The sequence below is a fragment of the Acartia tonsa genome, chromosome 14 (genome assembly GCF_053477335.1).
Source record: "Acartia tonsa isolate MP-2025a chromosome 14, ASM5347733v1, whole genome shotgun sequence".
Lineage (NCBI taxonomy): Eukaryota > Metazoa > Arthropoda > Copepoda > Calanoida > Acartiidae > Acartia > Acartia tonsa.
Genome location: NC_137273.1, coordinates 31,732,320 through 31,751,898, shown reverse-complemented (window position 1 = coordinate 31,751,898; position 19,579 = coordinate 31,732,320). Strand labels below are relative to the sequence as shown.

The 19,579-nt window shown below is 34.1% G+C and overlaps 1 protein-coding gene and 1 long non-coding RNA gene across 2 annotated transcripts in view; one reads left to right on the top strand and one right to left on the bottom strand.

The window, feature by feature from the left end:
* Positions 1-18,049, top strand: part of LOC145305415 (WD repeat-containing protein WRAP73-like) — a 30,845-nt gene extending 12,796 nt beyond the window's left edge. The window contains exons 17-19 of the mRNA XM_080147033.1: positions 15,556-15,603; positions 16,652-16,727; positions 17,685-18,049. Coding sequence (XP_080003159.1) covers positions 15,556-15,603; positions 16,652-16,727; positions 17,685-17,796 — 236 coding nt within the window. The 3' untranslated portion in view covers positions 17,797-18,049. The remainder of the gene's footprint in view (positions 1-15,555; positions 15,604-16,651; positions 16,728-17,684) is intronic.
* LOC145305857 (uncharacterized) lies at positions 9,016-13,371 on the bottom strand. Its single transcript, XR_013874752.1, has 3 exons — positions 13,111-13,371; positions 9,883-9,949; positions 9,016-9,342 (listed from the first exon to the last, which is right to left on the bottom strand). It is a non-coding gene; the product is annotated as an uncharacterized LOC145305857 (long non-coding RNA).
* Positions 18,050-19,579: the final 1,530 nt, after the last annotated feature.

The following is a 19,579-nucleotide window of genomic DNA, read 5'->3' as shown; positions in this document are numbered from 1 at the left end:
TGCAGGAAATACACTGCTCTAACTGCGGTAAAAATCCAACCAAAATCCAACACAATACCCTCAATTTGATACAAAAAAGTTATTGAAGCTGCAGGCTTCAAATTTGGGGTATTAAGCCTTATTGTGGCAGTCTTTCAGCAATAAGAGCGGCATATTTCCTGCAGGCTTTCTTCAACTATCAAGTATAAAAAAAGGGATATGAAAACTTTCTGACAAAATTAACTTAAAAGTAACAAACAAACCAAACAAATTTTGTTAAAATAGACAATTAGAACTAAGATACAAGTTAGACATCATCTATTCATTGTCAGATTGAATTGCCAATAAAACCACATGTTTCTGCACAAACTTCCTTTAGTGACTGACCTGTTGACAGTACGTTTTTTTTAAATATATTCTAGTCAATGCTTAATATTTTTTTTGCAGATATAATTCAAAATGTAACAATGGTTGGATTTAACTTGAACCTTGAGCCCGATTTCAAATTTATCTTCAAATGAGTTAATACTATCCATAAAGTAGCAACTTTTGCTAAATAAGTTTTGTTCCAACTATAAAAGTAAAAATTTTTAGTTTTTACCTGTCCAGGATCCACCTGGAGGCCTGCAGTACCTGATCCTAGAGCCCGATTTCAAATTTTTCTTCAAATATGTTAATACCATCCATAAAGTAGCAACTTTTGTTCAGTAAGTTTTGTTCTAACTTCAATAGTAAAAAATTTCAGTTTTCACCTGTCCTGAATTTACCTGGAGGCCTGCAGTACCTGTACCTGGAGCCCGATTTAAAATTTTTCTTCAAATTGGTTAATACAATCCAAAAAGTAGCAACTTTTGTTCAATAAGTTTTGTTCTAACTTCAATAGTAAAAATTTCAGTTTTTACCTGTCCAGAATTTACCTGGAGGCCTGCAGTACCTGTACCTGGAGCCCGATTTCAAATTTTTCTTCAAATTGGTTAGTACCATCCATAAAGAAGCAACTTTTGTTCAATAAGTTTTGTTCTAACTTCAATAGTAAAAAATTTCAGTTTTTACCTGTCCAGAATTTACCTGGAGGCCTGCAGTACCTGTACCTGGAGCCCGATTTCAAATTTTTCTTCAAATTGGTTAATACTATCCAAAAAGTAGCAACTTTTGTTAAATAAGTTATGCTCTAGCTTTTAAAGTGAAAATTTTTAGTTTTTACCTGTCCAGGATCCACCTGGAGGCCTGCAGTACCTGTACCTGGAGCCCGATTTCAAATTTTCTTCAAATTATTTCATACCATCCATAAAGTAGCAACTTTTGTAAAATAAGTTTTGTTCTAACTATAAAATTTAAAATTTTCAGTTTTTACCTGTCCAGAATTCACCTGGAGGCCTGCAGGACCTGAACCTGGAGGCTGATTTTTATTTTTTCTTCATATATGCTCATAACATCCCAAAAAATGCATATTTGGTTCAATAAGTTGATCTCTAACTCTTCAAACAAAATTTTTTTTTCATTTATACCTGTCCAGAAGTGACCTTCCAGCCTGCAGCACCTGAACCTGGAGACCTATCAAAATTTTTTTTAAATATAAGGAAAATACACCCAAAAACTAAACTTTTTCCCCAAATAACCTATCCTATAACTCCTAAGACAAAGCCTATAATCCCTGTTTACGCAAAAGTGTCAGATGTGCCCCCCCCCCCCCCCTTATATTTCCCTAAGATTAAGCCAACGAATAAGAAAACGTTACTATAAAACTTTGGAGACCAGTGTAATAAGCAGCTCAATGTACACTCACTCCTTGGATTATTACACAGTACCCAAAGTTTTATCTTAACAATTTCTCATTTATGGGCTCAACATTTTGGAGACTTTTTATTTAATTAAGGGGGGGGTTTTTAATGCAACCATCTCGTAATCAATGTATAAATGGCACTTAGAATTCGAATTTCGATCTCAAATTTTGCATGAGTAATCCTTGGTAGGTATATTTTCCCTAAATCGAACAAAAAGTTGGAAAAGTAACGGCTGGCAGCTGGCGGCTCAGCCGTTTAGCCGTTTTTTGCCTATTTTCAGGGCAAATTCATTATTAATTACGTAGGAATCAACTTTTTAAAACATATTTTTGGTTTAATTTATGTTAAATGATAGCAATAACCATTTTTTAAATTTCTAGTACCAGCTGCTAAACGGCTAGAACCGGCTGAAAACGGCTGGGAGCTGCCAAGAGTATGAAGAGTTGATAGGGCATGTGACATGTCTAGGGGTAGGTTTTTATGGTTGCTGAGCTCAAAAATGCTACCAAAAATAGTGGCAGCCCATCCAAATGGCAGCTGGGTAACAGCTGCAGCTCAGCTGGTAGCGTCCAAGAGTAAAATGAGTAGATAGGGGTTGTAACGTGTCTAATGGTAGGTTTTTATGGGTGCTGAGCTCAAAAATACTACCAAAAATAGTGGCAGCTCAATCATATGGCAGCTGGGTAACGGCCGCTGCTGAGCTGGGAGCGGCCAAGAGTAGAATGTGTAGATAGGGCTTGTGACGTGTCTAGGGGTAGGTTTTTAGGGGTGCTAAGCTCAAAAATACTACCAAAAATAGTGGCCGCCCATCCATATGACAGCTGCGTAACAGCTGCAGCTCACCTTGGAGCAGCCAAGAGTAGAATGAGTAGATAGAGCTTGTGACATGTCTAGGGGTAGGTTTTTTGGGGTGCTGAGCTCAAAAATGCTACCAAAAATAGTGGCGGCCCATCCATATGGCAGCTGGGTAACAGCTGCAGCTCAGCTGGGAGTGGACAAGAGTAGAATGAGTAGATAGGGCTTGTGACGTGTCTAGGGGTAGGTTTTTATGGGTGCTGAGCTCAATATGATATGATATGATATGATTTATTAGCAGTAAATTACAGATTAATTTAACAAATAATTTAATACATTTTAAATTACATCAATTTTTATAGATATATTTATTTACATTGACATAATTAGGGTAACTGTACTACAGGGCCTTTAAAGTCAATCTTGACTGTCCTTCAGCCCAATTTTCATTTAAGTTTTTTTTCTTATATATTTACAAGTTTCACAAATGATATAAAATAATACTAGCTATTTACAGGGTATGGCATTTAAGTAGCTTACTGGTTGCGATATTTAAATTATATTTAGGTTTTTCCACAGGGATAACACTTTCTCTCCCTGCATTGAAATGTTTTGTACTTTGATATACACTTATTTTTTACATATTTTTTAACAGCTTTGGATGAATTTAATGATCTTAGCTCACCTGCCCAACTATTCCAAATTTTCGGGATTTTTACTGAAGGGAAAGTTTCATATATTTTATAATTTGGCTTCTCTACTCTAAGACATTTTGATCTAGTAGTTTGCAATGGTGTTAGAAAATTAAGCATACATTGGGGAAGTTTGTTTTCTAAATATTTAGAGACAAATTCAACTACATTTGCATCCCTTAGGTCAAAAATGTTAAGAATATCTAGTTTTCCCATCAGGGGCTCGGCATGCACATTGTACTTAGCATTTAAAACATTCCTTACAGCTTTCTTCTGTAGGTTATGAATTTTTGTGATATGCTCATCCTTTGCCGCACCCCAAACAATTAAGCCATACTCTATGTGGGGCTTAGCAAGGCTGTTGTAAATTGTTTTTAAAGTAGTGGTTGGAAAGAGCTTTTTTGTTTGGGATAGGGCATAGACTGAGCTTGCTATTTTATTTTCTACATAGTTTATATGTTTGTCCCACTTTAGTTCATCATCTATAAGAACACCAACAAACTTGAAAAATTTAGTATTACAATCTCTGCCAATTCTTTCAATTTTTTCCCCTCCTATTTTCAATGTGCATAACTCTGGATCAAATAGCTTTTTATGTGGGCGAAAAATCATATATTTAGTTTTTGATACATTCAAGGCTAGTTTATTTGCTCTAAACCAATTTTTTGCTTTATCGAGTTCTAAATTAGAATCTGCAATTAAATCATTTAAGTTGTTGTTTGATTTGCTAAATGTAGTATCATCAGCAAATAAATTTGTTAAAAAAGATGTTGCATTTGGTAAATCATTTATGTATAGAATGAATAAGAGGGGGCCTAAAATACTTCCCTGTGGAACCCCCGTTTGAATGATTTTTTTAGCTGAATTTACACCATTGATTGTAACAAACTGTTGTCGTCCTATTAAATAGTTTTCAAACCATTTCAAGGTATTTTTAAAACCATAGTGTTCAAGTTTGTTTAAAAGAATTTTTATATTTAGGACATCAAAGGCTTTTGAAAGATCTAGGAAAATGTTTATTGTGTATTCAGGGTTCTTTTTATTTAGATTTTCATAGATATGCTTAAGTAAATTTAATAAAGGCTGTGTTGTGTTATGATTAGGACGAAACCCATATTGATATTTATACAGGATATTACAATCTGATAAAAATTTGATCATTTGTAATGCAACAACTTTTTCTAAAATTTTGCTAAATGCTGAAAGAATAGAAATTGGACGATAATTAGTAAACTTATTTTTTCCCCTGCTTTAAAAATAGGTACTACACGAGCAATTTTGTAATTTTGTGGTATGAATCCTGTTTTTAATGATAAATTAAATAGGTATACTAACGGATCAATAATTTCATTTATAACTTCTTTGATAAGAAAGATTGAGATGTTATCCTCCCCACAACTCTTTTTGCTTTTAAGTTTATTTAGAGCATACAACAAGTTCTTTTTAGTTACAATACCAAAATTGAAATTAGTATAATTTTTCTCCCCAAGAAAACTGTGAAAATTGGATTGAGAATTTGGTATATTTTCTGCAATTTTAGACCCAATACTTGAAAAAAAGTCGTTGAAACCATCAGCTATTGACTTTGCCCCTGAATATGATTTTATGTCATCATAAAAAATGTTAGGTAAACTTTCCTTATGCTTTCTTCCATTTATAACTGAGTTTATAAGAGTCCAAGTTTTCTTAATATCATTTGATAATTCTAGAAATTTATTGTGATAATAATCTTTTTTTGCCTTCCTTAGTTTATTTTGGTAAAGCCGATTTAAGTCCCTCCAATCATTAAAATTAGTTTCATTAGGGTATTTGATGCGTTTTTTAAATAACTTATCTTTTTGTCTTCTGATAGAAAGTAGTTCTTGTGTCATCCATGGATTTTGGGGGTGTTTTTTTCGATTTTTTCTTCTGTTACAGAAGGGAAAACTTTCATTAAATTCCTTTTCTATTTTTTTCTGGAATGACTCAAAAGCTACTTCCGGCCTAATTTCATTCATAACGCTGTCCCAATTTGATTTTGCTAATTTTTCTTTAAAAATATTGATATTTTTCTTAGACATACTTCTGACTTTATCTTCACTTATATCACCCCTTTCTTCCTTCCCCTCACATGTGTGTGCCAAAAAGACAGGTAAATGGTCTGTAATATGTTCTAGTATTAACCCACTTTGAAAATTTAAATTTTGTTTGTTAGAAAATATATTGTCAATACAAGTGGCTGTGTTTTCACTTATCCTTGATGGTAAAGTTATAGTAGGCATAAAGGAATGGGTAAGCATCAATGATAAAAACCTATTTGTAGGGGCATGATTTAGATGTGATAAAACATTAATGTTGAAATCTCCAGAAATTAATATTTCCTCTGCATTTTTAAATTCCTTACAGTCAAGCTTTTTGAGAATAAGTTCTAAGTCTTGTAGAAAGATATCAATGTTACTATTTGGTGGGCGATAAATGTTTCCTATTATCTTATATCTGCCGTTTTGTGTAAATACTTTAATAAACATGCTCTCAAGAAAACCTTCTTTAAAGAGATTTAAATCCCTTAACTCCTGAAAATTAAGTCCCTCCCTTATTAAGAATCCGACACCGCCCCCTTTTTTCCCCTCCCTCCCCTTGTATACTATAGTTTGATACTACAAAAAATAGTAGCCGTCCAACCATATGGCAGCTGGGTAGTGGCATTTCAGCTGGGAGCGGCCAAGAGTAGAATGAGTAGATAGGGCTTTTGATGTGTCTAGGGATAGTTTTTTAGGGGTGCTGAGATCAAAAATACTACCAAAAATAGTTGCCGCCCATCCATATGGCAGCTGGGTAACGGCCGCAGCTCACCTTGGAGCGGCCAAGAGTAGAATAAGTAGCTAGGACTTGTGACGTGTCTAGGGGTAGGTTTTTCGGAGTGCTGAGCTCAAAATACTACCAAAAATAGTGGCGGCCCATCCACATGGCAGCTGGGTAACAGCTACAGCTCAGCTAGGAGGGGCCAATAGTAGAATGAGTAGATGGGGCTTGTGACGTCTCTAGGAGTAGGCTTTTATGGTTGCTTAGCTTAAAAATACTACCAAAAATAGTGGCCGCCCATCCATATGCCAGCTGGGTAACAGCTGCAGCTCATCTGGGAGCGGCCAAAAGTAGATGAGTAGATAGGGCTTCTGATGTGTCTAGGGGTAGGTTTTAATGGGCGCTGAGCACAAAAATACTACAAAAATTAGTGCCGTCCCTTCTACATATATGGCAGCTGGGTAATGGCCACAGCTCAGCTGTTTTTTGAGTGGAGTTAAACTTCTCCCAATTAACATTTTACCTTTTTTTCATGGATATATTACTAATAACTCTTTTTAATTACTAGATTTCACTGTTTCAAGAGCTGAAAACTACCAAAAAACGGCTGAGAACAGTTATCAATAGCCAAAAGTATATAGCATGTGACGTGTCTAGGGGTAGGTTTTTATTGGTGTTGAGCTCTAAAATACTACCGATAAAAGTTCGGGCCTGTGTATATGGCAGCTGGGTAACAGCTACAGCTGAGCAGCAGCCCTTACCATGCTGCCATGTGGATGGGCTTTTCTATTTTTGGGAGTATTAATAAGCTTGGCACCTATAAAAACTTACACCTCTTTGACACATCACAAGCTATGTCTTAAACGTTTACTTTTATCTGTTGGTAACTGTTCTCAGCCAATTTCAGCCGTTTAACAACTAAAACAATACATTGATAAGGTGTTGTTATTAATAATATAAAATGACAATAGTGTATTTATACTGAAATATTCAATATTTGGTTATCCTTCAATAGTCCCAATAGTCAATAAGTCTTAAATAACGGCTTACTGCTAAGCTTAGCTGTTACCCCGCTGCAATATGGATGGGCGGCCACTTTTTTTGGTAGTATTTTTGAGCTCAGCACCCATGAAAACCTACCCCTAAACACGTCACAAGCCCTATGAACTCATTCTACTCTTTGCCGCTCCCAGCTTAGATGCAGCTGTTACCCAGCTGCCATATTGATAGGCGGCTACTATTTTTGGTAGTATTTTTGAGCTCAGCACCCAATAAAACCTATCCCTAGACACCTCACAAGCGCTATGTACTCATTCTACTCTTGGCCGCTCCCAGCTGAGATGTAGCTTTTACCCAGCTGCCATGTGGATGGGCCGCCACTATTTTTAATAGTATTTATGAGCTCAGCACCCCTAAAAACCTACCCCTAGACACGTCACAAGCCCTATCTACTCATTCTACTCTTGGCTGCTCCCAGCTGAGCAGAAGCCGTTACCCAGCTGCCATATGGATGAGCTGCCACTATTTTTGATAGCATTTTTGAGCTCAGCACCCATAAAAACCTACCCCTAGACATGTCACAAGCCCTATCTACCCATTCTACTCTTGGCCGCTACCAGCTGAGCTGCAGCTGTTACCCAGCTGCCATATGGATGGGCTGCCACTATTTTTGGTAGCATTTTTGAGCTGAGCAACCATAAAAACCTACCCCTAGACATGTCACATGCCCTATCAACTCTTCATACTCTTGGCAGCTCCCAGCCGTTTTCAGCCGTTTAGCAGCTGGTACTAGAAATTTAAAAAATGGTTATTGCTATCATTTAACATGAATTAAACCAAAAGTATGTTTTAAAAAGTTGATTCCTACGTAATTAATGATGAATTTGCCCTGAAAATAGGCAAAAAACGGCTAAACGGCTGAGCCGCCAGCTGCCAGCCGTTACTTTTCCAACTTTTTGTTCGATTTAGGGAAAATAGACCTACCAAGGATTACTCATGCAAAATTTGAGATCGAAATTCGAATTCTAAGTGCCATTTATACATTGATTACGAGATGGTTGCATTAAAAACCCCCCCCCTTATGTAAATTGATTTATCATCCATTGTGTTATCCCTTTTAATTCCTGATTTTGGCGTGATTTTTATGTGACGGCATGGGTCAAAAATGTTTAACATCAAAGACTATTTATAAATATAGAATATCTATAATACAAAGTAGAACGATGTCCGTCTGTTTGTTTGTAGCGAAGGATCTCGCTAACCGCTGAACTGATCGGGTTCTCCTTTACAGGGTAGCTTCTCATAGGTCCCGGGAAGGTTTATAACTATTTTCTTAGGGGGTGGGACATCCCCAACCCCCCTAAATTTTTTTTTTCTTTTTAAAACTAAAATTAAAATAGTGGGCTGGACTACCCCACCAAGAATTTTTTTTTTACATTCTTTTTTTAAATCTTAAATACGAAATTTTGGTTTGATCAAACCTCTTGGTGCCCATGCCCCTAGAGGGTAGGGGCGAAGCCGCTAGTGTAATATAAAAGATTTTCAGAAAAAAAATAATTAGGGACCGCTGCACCGATATGGTTCACTTTTATAGTGTAGCTTCTTACAGGACATGGGTAGGTTTATTGCTATTCTAGGGAAGGGTACCACCGTCCTCCTAAGATAAACCGTTCCTTGAAAAAATAACCCTTTAAAAAATCGAATGAAAAATGGGGGAGGAGTAATTTGTTTTTTACTTTTTTATTTTAAAAATAATATGATGATGATATGATATGATATTTAATCCTGTGCAACTGCGCGCCTCTTGCACGGCAGCTTGCAGGCCTACATGACCATTTGCACCAACATACATTACATTAATGGCCTTAATAATAATAACCTTATTAATTACAAAATTTTAAGCTAGGGGCGCTAACTCGCTGCTGGTGCCAGTACAGCTAGTTAGCAACAAATATGTTTATTAAAAATCATAATAATAAATCAATGTAGGCTGCAGCTGCTGGACAGTTACACTTGACCCATTCTTTCTGGTTCCTCCTTAGCCAAAAACTGGTCGGCTCTTAGAGGTCCTGCGGGCGTGCAGGACCCTTCTGGGGTTCCAATGGGGGCTTGGCTGTCCATGGGTATGGCCGCTGTTCGGCGGCGGGGTGTGTGTGTGTGTGTGTACTTCAACTTCGTTTCGCTATCAGTCGGGGGGTGTGTAAGCCGTCAAAATGCCTCCGGTTGCGTCAGGGTGCGTCAGGTTGTTTCAGGTGGTTCAGGTACGTCAGTGTGCTATTTACCCTGCTCTCCCAACCTCAATGTTCAGGTGACTAAAAATACAATAGTTAACTTGTCCCATAGGGGACAAGGAGAGAATTTTTTTAGATATCTTTGAGGCAGTCCTAACAGATGTGAGGATATCATTAATTTTGAACTGTGTAGAGCTTAGTTGAGAAAAAAGTTAATATACTGAAGTTAAGATAAAATAAAATAAAAATTAAAAAAAAGTAAAGTATATTTATATATTAGCGTACGAAAAAATAATAATTGCGTAGGTTTAGATACGCAATTTATTGCGTACATATATACGCTGTGTAGAGTACGCAGAAAGTGAGAGTGAATGAACAGAAAATGGAAGTGGGTTATTTATGGAGTGTGTTTGGTCTTTATTAAGACTACAATGATAAAATAAAGATAAAACTAGGAATGTAAAATAAAAATAAGTCTTTTCATGTAAAATAAACAAAAATCTCCTTAAAGAAAGAGAGATATTTTGCAAGTTTACATAAAACATATATAGAGGGGGGGGGGGGATTAAAGGGGTCTGTGGAGTAGGGTAAAAAATAAATGTATGGATATTTTTGACTTACAACTTGGGGATTATATTGCTCGCAAGTTATGTTCTACATGGATTGTCTGCAGTATTCCGAATTACACCTAAATTACAGAAAATATTCATTAGTTAAAATAAATTAAGAAAAGAGGGTAATTTATTCAATATTGTTTAACAAATGATTAAATAGTTTTTTATGGAATATTTTTTCATTTTGAATGTTTTTTATGTTTGCTGGTAATTCATTAAAGATACGTGGGAAGCGGAAAAGTGGAGTGTTCATAATAAATGAATTTGAATTTGTTCTTGTAGCAAAATTGTTATTATTACGTGTGGGGTATCCATGTATATCATAATTAAATTGCCAGCAATCATCAAATATACGAGGTGTTAAGTTATTTTTAAATTTATGCATAAATTTGCATATGTTGAATTTCATTAGTTCACTATAAGGAAGAATTTGATATTGTTTAAATAAGGGTTTAGTATGTTCCCTGTTATTTTTCGATTTAGCTATTATTCTAATGCAATTTTTTTGAATTATTTTTATGGGATGGAGGGTTTCTTTATTAACACCAGTGAAAAGAATGATGCTATAATCCATGAGGGATTTGCAGTAAGCATTGTATAAAATCTTTAAATGCCTACGATCAAGAATATTTTTCATTATTCTTAATGAAAAACAAGCGCGCTGCAATCTTTGGTGAAGGTTGTCAAAGTGGAAACGATAGGACATTTTTTCATCAAGCTCTACTCCAAGGTGACGAGCATGTTTATCGTTCTTGTTTTGATTGTCATTACTTACAAGAGAAAGTTTTGTTATTTTATTTGGGTCATTTTGATTAAAATCATTGGTGTTTATATAGACAGGAAAAGAAAATTTTAATTGCAATTCATCAGGAGAGAAATTTTGTCGTGGTGTGGTGAAGATTAATATTTTAGTCTTTTTTGCATTTATAATAAGGCGATTTGCTGAGTACCACTGGACAATGTGAGGTAAGGTTGTTTGTAGTCCATCAATAAGTTCTGTCAGGTTCTCACGAGCAAGAAAAGTCAAAGAGTCATCTGCAAATAGATTGAAAATAGCATTTGCAATGGCATTTTCAATATCATTTACAAAGATTAAAAATAATAACGGACCAAGAACTGATCCCTGGAGGATTCCTAAGACAATATCACGTAATGAACTTATTTTTCCTTTAAAGTAAATGTACTGTTTTCTGCCATTAAAGTAGCTTTTTATTAGCTCTAAAACTTGTCCCCTAATTCCATAGTGGCTTAATTTGCTAAACAAAATATTTCGGTCAATAGTGTCAAAACACTTTTTTATATCTATTAACACAGCACCACAGACCTTGCTCTCTGCTTGAGTGTTGGCAATGAGGTTACTCAAGTTCAGTAGGTTGTGTACTGTGCTAATAGATTTCCTAAAGCCAAATTGTCTGTCAGAAAAGAAGTTTCTCTCTTCTAAAAAATTATGAATATGTTTATAAAGTATTTTTTCTAGAGGCTTACTAAAATTATCTATAAGGCTTAGACAGCGATAATCTTCTGCAGCTGATATATCCCCCCCTTTAAATAAAGTAATACATTTGCTAATTTTCATCCCTTCTGGAAAGGTACCAGAACTTATTGCAAGATTATAAATTGCGTTAAGGGGTACAGATAGGGGCGCAGCACAATTAATAATTGTTTTCATTGCAATGCCATTAGAATCTGTAGAAGTTTTTGGAAAGCAGCTAGTAATTGTATTAAATGTTGAAAGTTCATCTAATGGGGGGATGTAAATTGTATCATTTATTCTATTTGGTAAATAATTCATAAAACTTTGATTTGTTATTGGAATTTGATCAAGTAAGCTAGTACCTAATGAAGTAAAGAAAAAATTGAAATGATTTGCTATTTCAGTGGGATCTGTAATTTTAATGTTATTTACAATTAAATGATCAGTGCATTCATTAGATTTTTCAATGTGCATGGCTTCTCTGAGGACTTGCCAGATTTTGCGGCTGTCAGTACCAGCTTTTATAATAGAAGATTGAAAATAATTTGTTTTGGCTCTTGCAAAACTACGCCTTAATTCATTTCTATATTTTTTGTACTTGTTTATGTTTTCATCTGATTTGTCTTTATGTTGTTTACTGTAAAGCATATGCTTAAAATTTCTACAGTTAAGTAAGTGGTTATTTGCATATTTTTGTTGGGGGGTGATTTTATGGTTTGATTTGAATGTTTTTTTAGGACAGTAAACATCATAATGACTCATAAATATTTGAATAAATGAATTATATGCAACATTTACATCAACTGCTTGAATTACATCATTCCAATTTTGATTTTGAAGAGCTTCATTTAAGTTAAGTAAATTTTCTTCATGTGTTAGACGACGTTCATAATTATCAGATTTGTTATCAGTTTTTTTTAATTTGATATCAAAGGAATTACAGACAATGTAGTGATCAGAAATATCACTGACAATGATTAATGATTTTTCATGATTGGGTACAAAATTTTTCATAAAAAAGACGTCAATTAGAGAGTAGGAATGGGGGGTTATGCGTGTAGCACGCAAGGTGGTATTTAAGAATCCGTTATACGTCATTAAATCGACTAACCGTGTGGCATGACTTGTAGAGTAGGTTTCGAAAATATTCAAATTTAAATCACCACAAACAAAGGTGGGTGCATTAATCTCGCTAAGTTGGTTCATTAGTTCAGAGAGAATTTCAAAAAATAATTCTAATTGATCAGGGCTACTATGGGGCGGACGATAACAATTAATAATGAAAAATTTGAAATTATTTTGGCTAACTTTAAGACATATGCTCTCATGAATACCTTCACGATAATAATTTGGATAAATTTCTTCAAATTTAAAGTTGTTATTTATGTAAAAACCGACGCCTCCGCCTCTAGCAGTGGTTCGGTTTCTACCAATCCAGTTATAATCATTTAATTTTAAATGGTCAAGGTTAATTTTTTCTGTTATCCAAGTTTCTTGTAAGGCTAGAATACTTGGAAAGACGTTATTTTTGTTTAAGTTATACAAAAAACAGGATAGGTCAGTAAATTTTGCAAATAAAGATTGAGTATTTAATGAAAAGATGCTAAGCTTGTTATCATTGCTACTAAGCTCTTGAGCAGCATTTAGCTCAGAAACAAAATTGCTTTTAATATTCATTTCTGCGCTATATTCTGCCCAATCACCATACAAAATTGAATCCAGACAATAATTTGGATTGCTCTCAAAGATATCAATGTCTACCTGGTTAGTCATAGAGAACAAGAGGGGGAGGATCACAGGGGGGCATAGCAACACTATCAGAACCATCGGCACCATAGACACCTTCAGCAAAACCATCAGCACCATTAGCATAATCAGACAAACACATCCCGAAATTAAGTTCAACTAGGTCTGGTACAACACACACACAAACTACAAAAAAAGAACATATAAATATTGGGAGATAAATATCAGAAAACGAGCATAAAGATATTGTGTGACACATATAGAGGTTACTAGGGTATAGTTATTAGGGTGGCTCCAACCCTTACCAATGACGTAAACTGTTATTTTTATTAAAAGATAGTAAGGTACATTAGGGTTAAAATGATAAAATGCATTAAATGCATAGAGACATAAAAATTAAACAAACAAAGGGCCGTTGGGGCTAATAAATTGTTATTTTAAATAATACAATAATGAGTAGTGTAGTAGAGACAATCTAATGGGTTAATTGCTCAAGTGCCAAATGGCGCCACTTGTATAACTATGTGCGCGAGCGCATAATTATAGCAAGGTGGTTGCTTGCATTATTTTATATACAATATATAATAGGATAAGCCAATGTGGCACTGCCATTATAAACCCTATTTGTGGATTTATAAGGTCAGTTATTTATTTATGCATAAAAAGCAAACATAAATAAATAAGAAATCACATGTTTATTTATATCAAATTAGGTGGGTATGATGGCAAATACGTGGACTGGATACAACGTGTTATTTAATATTAAACAATCATGTTTACTGTTTTAGATATTTAGATTTTATTTGTTGGAGATAACCAATAATAAATAATAAAATAGAAATGAAGAGAAAGTGCTCAAGTCTTATTAGTCTTGGCTTTGTTTTTAGCTCCCCTAGATGGTTGGTCCCTCTGTGCCTGGCTGGAACTGCTGGCAGTCTGGTTGTTATTGGCCGCTGGTGTGTTTGTATTTGTCTGAGATGCAGTAAGGTGAGGGAAAGCCATTGCAGAATCGAGATCAGGTTGTTGTGATGCATTGTTAGACTTCTGTTTTTCAGCTTCAGTGGTGCGGTCCTGGTGTTTGGGTTGGACAGCTGCATGCAATATAAAAATGGAAGGGTTGAATCCAAACCACATCAACCTCAAGTACCCCTGGAGAACTCTAGGAGCGTAGCCGATAGTTTAAAATAAAACACCAACAGGCAACAATAAATCAAAATTCTTACAAATCTAAGCATACATAGTCTATGGTCTTTGTGTGTGTTCCGACCCATGCCGTAAACGCCCAACTAGCCACCTAGCCAAACAGTTTTTTTTGACTTATTTCTTTATTATAAAAAGCTATCTTTAAAAAAAAAATATTTTTTTACTATGCTATTATAGTAATTGTATGGTTCTTTTACAATTTATCTTCGTATGAGACCAATAAAGGTTTAAAGCTATTTGGGGGAAGAGTACTACCACATTCTTAAGAGAAATTGCCCTAGAAAAATGAAATAAAAATTAGGGTGGGGAGACTTTCCCTCTTTCCATTAACATGTCTCTAGCATAGCTGTTAGTTGATCATTAAATTTAAAAGCATTTTTAGTTTTCACATTTATTAACAAAAAGCTGGCTATTTTAAATGGATGAAAAAATTCAGAGTTAAAAAACATCAAAATTAATATCATTGTTCTGAAATCCTATCAATTCAATAACCAAACAGAAAGGTTTTCCTGTCTGAAGCTTAAGATCCCAGGAATGGGTGGTCTAAATAGCAAGAATATGCTACATTTTGCAACATTTAGCTATGTTTAGGACAGAAAAGCTGCATTTTGAAAGATTTAGCTATGTAAAGGACATAAATGCTATGTTTTGCAAGAATTTGCTATGTGAAGGACAAAAAAGCTAAGTTTTCCAATAATTTGCTATGTTTTGCAACAATTTGCTATGTTTTGCAAGAATTTGCTATGTTTTGCAAGAATTTGCTATGTTTTGCAAGAATTTGCTATGTTTTGCAAGAATTTGCTATGTTTTGCAAGAATTTGCTATGTTTTGCAAGAATTTGCTATGTTTTGCAAGAATTTGCTATGTTTTGCAAGAATTTGCTATGTTTTGCAAGAATTTGCTATGTTTTGCAAGAATTTGCTATGTTTTGCAAGAATTTGCTATGTGAAGGACAAAAATGCTATGTTTTGTGAGGTTTTGCTATGTGAAGGAAAGAGAAGCTATGTTTTGCAAGATGAAGGACATAAGCAGCCTTCCTAATGTAAGAATTTGTTAGACAAAGGACATAAGTCACCTCCCTTAAGTTAGATTTTGTTAGATGAAGGACATAAGTAGCCTTCCTTAGACCAATTTCCAGTGACTTCTGTCCTAATTAGGAATGACTTTGTTTTCTTTCCATGATCCATTTTTTATAATTGTGGGACACCTGCAAGTAATACTCAATTACCTATATAAGGATGTATTGTCTTAAATCAGGTTGTGTTATTGGTAGAATACCTCCAGTGGCACGTGGTAATATGTCAGGTATATTTTTATTTTAAGATTTATAAGCATTACCTGCCAAAAAAATTTTTTTTATGTAGTAACATTTTTTTCATCCTTCCCAATACCTTACTGTTAAATTATATAATGGACATATAATTAATTGGATCTTACACCATATTTTCTCTAATAAAGTGAAACTCGCATCTGGCTACAATAACTATACCCCCCCCCCCCTCCCTATTTACCACTCCCCAAAAAGAATTATAAAGTTCTCGCTGCCTCTAAGAAACTTCACTGTAAAGGAGATAGCATAGGGTATAGTCCCTTTCGTAACATCGCACCTTATGGGGCGATTCTTCGTATTTTTCACAGTAGCTTTTCTCCTATTTAAAGCCCCTGCGGGGCCAACTACTTAACCCTGTGGGTCAATCACCAAACCCAAAATAACATAACCTAACCTAAAATAACCTATAAAAAGCCATTTTAAAAATACGACGAATCGCCCCTTATTGTTGTTGTTGTAGCCATGATTCTCTGAAGTTAGGACTCAGATGCACACGGAGACTGGAAGTGAGAATCCTGTCAATCTTAGATTGGTAAGATTCGCGCACAGCTGATTGTATTCTATGTTACAATACAAGCTGACTCGCAATTCTCGTGAAAGCTACTCAATTATTACATCACCCTGGCCTAGAGCTTTGGCAGGTGTTCCATATTAAGCCACCCTAATTAATGGCACTCTCATACGAGGAGCATGGATGAGGGAAAGCATGGTTAGAGCTGCTTGATTTGTAGAATCCTAACTTCCTACAAATCTCCCCCCTTACAACCCTAGGGCATTTTAGGGAAGGTTGCGTGATCATAATCTGACAAATTGCGACAGCATTTGTCAACCAAGTGCAAAGTCTATGTGGGGACTTAAACTCGGTTTCTCCCAACCACAGCGTAGTGCGCTAACCACTACACTATGGGACACCCTTATGGGGAGATGTTACGAAAGGGACTATTCCCGATCCTCTTTTACACATAGACAAATAGAGAAAAAGACATCTTGTTAATTTTAAATTAGAATAAAACTGTTGTTTAGGTGTAATGTGCTTATCCTGGAATAAGAGGAGTAAAACATTAATATTAAACAATAAAGAATCTGCAGTTATTTGCAGGTATTTAATTGATTTTAAAACAAGGATGTAATATCTTTAAGAAGCGTAGAACTAAACAAAATATCCTACTTCTTGATAGCATTGATTTCTAAAATGGATACTATAACTTTAAAAACTATAAAAATTAGCCGTCTATCTTTATTAGCAGCCAAATGAAAATATCTTCTCTATCTTTATTATTACATGAGAAATCCGTTTTTCTAGACAATAAAAATAGACAATCTTTAGTCCTATAAACTTCAGACACTTGAAACTATTATGCAGAGAGAAAGCTTCGACCAGGAAAAAAGACATTAAGAGACTTTAAGTCGATATATTGAAACTTTTGATATTTTTAAAAGCAAAGCTTTTCTAAAATTAGGGTCGGTCAGTACGTCCGTCCGTCTGTACGTCAGACGCTTTTTTCGTTAATTTAGGCATGTTGATTCCTAAAGTAATTAGGTACGATTTAGAAAGTGTAGCAATTCTATAATCGTTTCCACAATGTCCATACGTCCATTTTATGACATAAAAATTTGTGGTTAAAAAAGTTAAAAATCTCAACCTGAGATGAATTCTTAAAATAAACTTTTGCCTCACTAAAATTTTTAGCGAGCCTCACTGATTTTATTGAGGCAAACTGATTTTAGTGAGGCAAAAGTTTTTTAAGAATTCACCTCAGGTTGAGATTTTTAACTTTTTTAACCACAAATTTTTATGTCATATAATTATCTGATTGATCTGACTTTTGGAATACTGATTCCTAGGACAACAAAATACAATGTTATTAGCGAAGCATCTCTGTAAGTTCTAAAAATGTAAGTATGTCCTTAAACATTATCCTGTATTTAAGCAGTTTTTCAACATATTTTACTTACAATTTTGTTTAGACTTTTATACATTTATATTCTGATTATTCAGTTCTGACGATCTACAACTCTACCGTTCGCTTTTATGGATGTTGTCATCCTTTTTTAGGTTAAAACAAGAACGTAAAGAATCCTCGGTGGAGAGCGAAGAACTAGATCTAGAACCCTCCAGAGAAAGAGAGCGGGAACCATCACAAAGCTCCACCTCAACAGATTCATAATACCAGTGGTGCGGGGATAGGGAAATAGATAGAAAATTACTGTAAGCCATACTGAATAGTCATGTATCGTATAGTATTATATCCAGTTTTCTACGAACATGAAAATGTACTGGTTTTAATCTTATAATTGTATATTTTTATAACCGCGAAAAGCTGTCAATAATACGATGCGATAAATAATTATTCCCTTAAAATTTGAAAAGTGTTAAATTAATTTTATTAAATCTTATAAAATCTGGTATATAATGAGTGTTTTTAATTTCTATGTATTATGGCTATACTCAAAAAACGCCTATCTCAGAAAACGAATCTTATGAATCTTCTTATTGAAATATCTATCCCTGAAGAATAATGTCAATCTTGTACATTACTTAGGCACTTTTTATTTTTTAAAGCATTTTGAGCAACAACATACTAAAGGTTTGCTTTTTGAAAATTGATCACAACTGAATAACAAAAACTTTTACCTACTTAATTCATGTTTTAAGTTTCTTTATTTCATATATCTACTGCAAACAACCCAGTTTCCTTTTCAGTTATTACACTAAGATGAACAACTATGAGCTCTATTAAAACATACTTCTTATTTATTTTCTTTATTATTTGACCTAATATCTTGAATTAACAGAATATATGGTTGAAATGTTGTAAATATGACTAAACCTAGTAAATTTGTAAATAAAGATGTTGTGAAATTTTGGATGGGTGAATTTCAAAATAGGGTTGTGAAATTTGGGTAGGGTGTAAGTAAGGGATAAATAGTTTGGAAAACACAAAATTTTGTTCTAGTTTTTATCATGCTTAAAAGAAATTTTAGATTCATGTTATGTCCTCATTAACATACACAAATAATATACAAAATATTTATTGAGTATGATATGCTTTAAATTTATCAGAATTATATAGCTGTTCCTCAAAATAAAAAAATTAGTTTAAAATAATTATTATTATAATTTATAAAGCAATTTAAAATTTTCTATTTAACAATTTAACTTTCCATATTTGATGAATTTTGGGGGAAAAATAGGGTGAGGTTATTTTAATGTCTTATCCCTATATTCCTTCTTATTTTTATCAGATTCAAAAATGATGTACTTTTTAATGGGCTTCAATAATTAAACTCTTTCCTCCAATGAGTTCTCCCTACAATAATTTTCTCCCATTTATTTAAACTTTCCCTATTTTCTTAATATAGCAGCTACTCTTTAGGTTACCATTTTATCCATATTTGTACATAGTTTATTAATTGGTTGATTTGGTAACTGATTATTTGTGTTTTAAGTAAGAGATCATGAATGACAAGTATTGTATTATTCTATTGAATACTATTTATAAATTAGGCTTTATTTTTCTAAAATGTAGTGGGCATTTTATGTAAAAGGCGTTTTTTGAGATAGGCGTTTTCTGAGATGGGCGTTTTTTGAGATAGGCGTTTTCTGAGATGGGCGTTTTTTGAGATAGGCGTTTTCTGAGATAGGCGTTTTTTGAGATGACCCTGTATTATCTTTTTTACTTATATTTTAAAGATTTTATATAAAGAACCCTTATTTAAAGTGCCTTCATGTAAATTTCCGCCATAAGTATTAATAGACTTATATCAGAAGAAAGATATTTTAAATTCAACATTTGCGCAAGTCAAAATTAACAAAGACTTGAAGAAAAAAATTATTCTTTTTGTTAATTTTTATTTAAAAATGTTGTTGCAACATTACAGCTTTTCTTCCGATAAAACACCTTTCCCCAATTTTTTATAATATTTTTTAATAGATTTTTTAAATGAGTC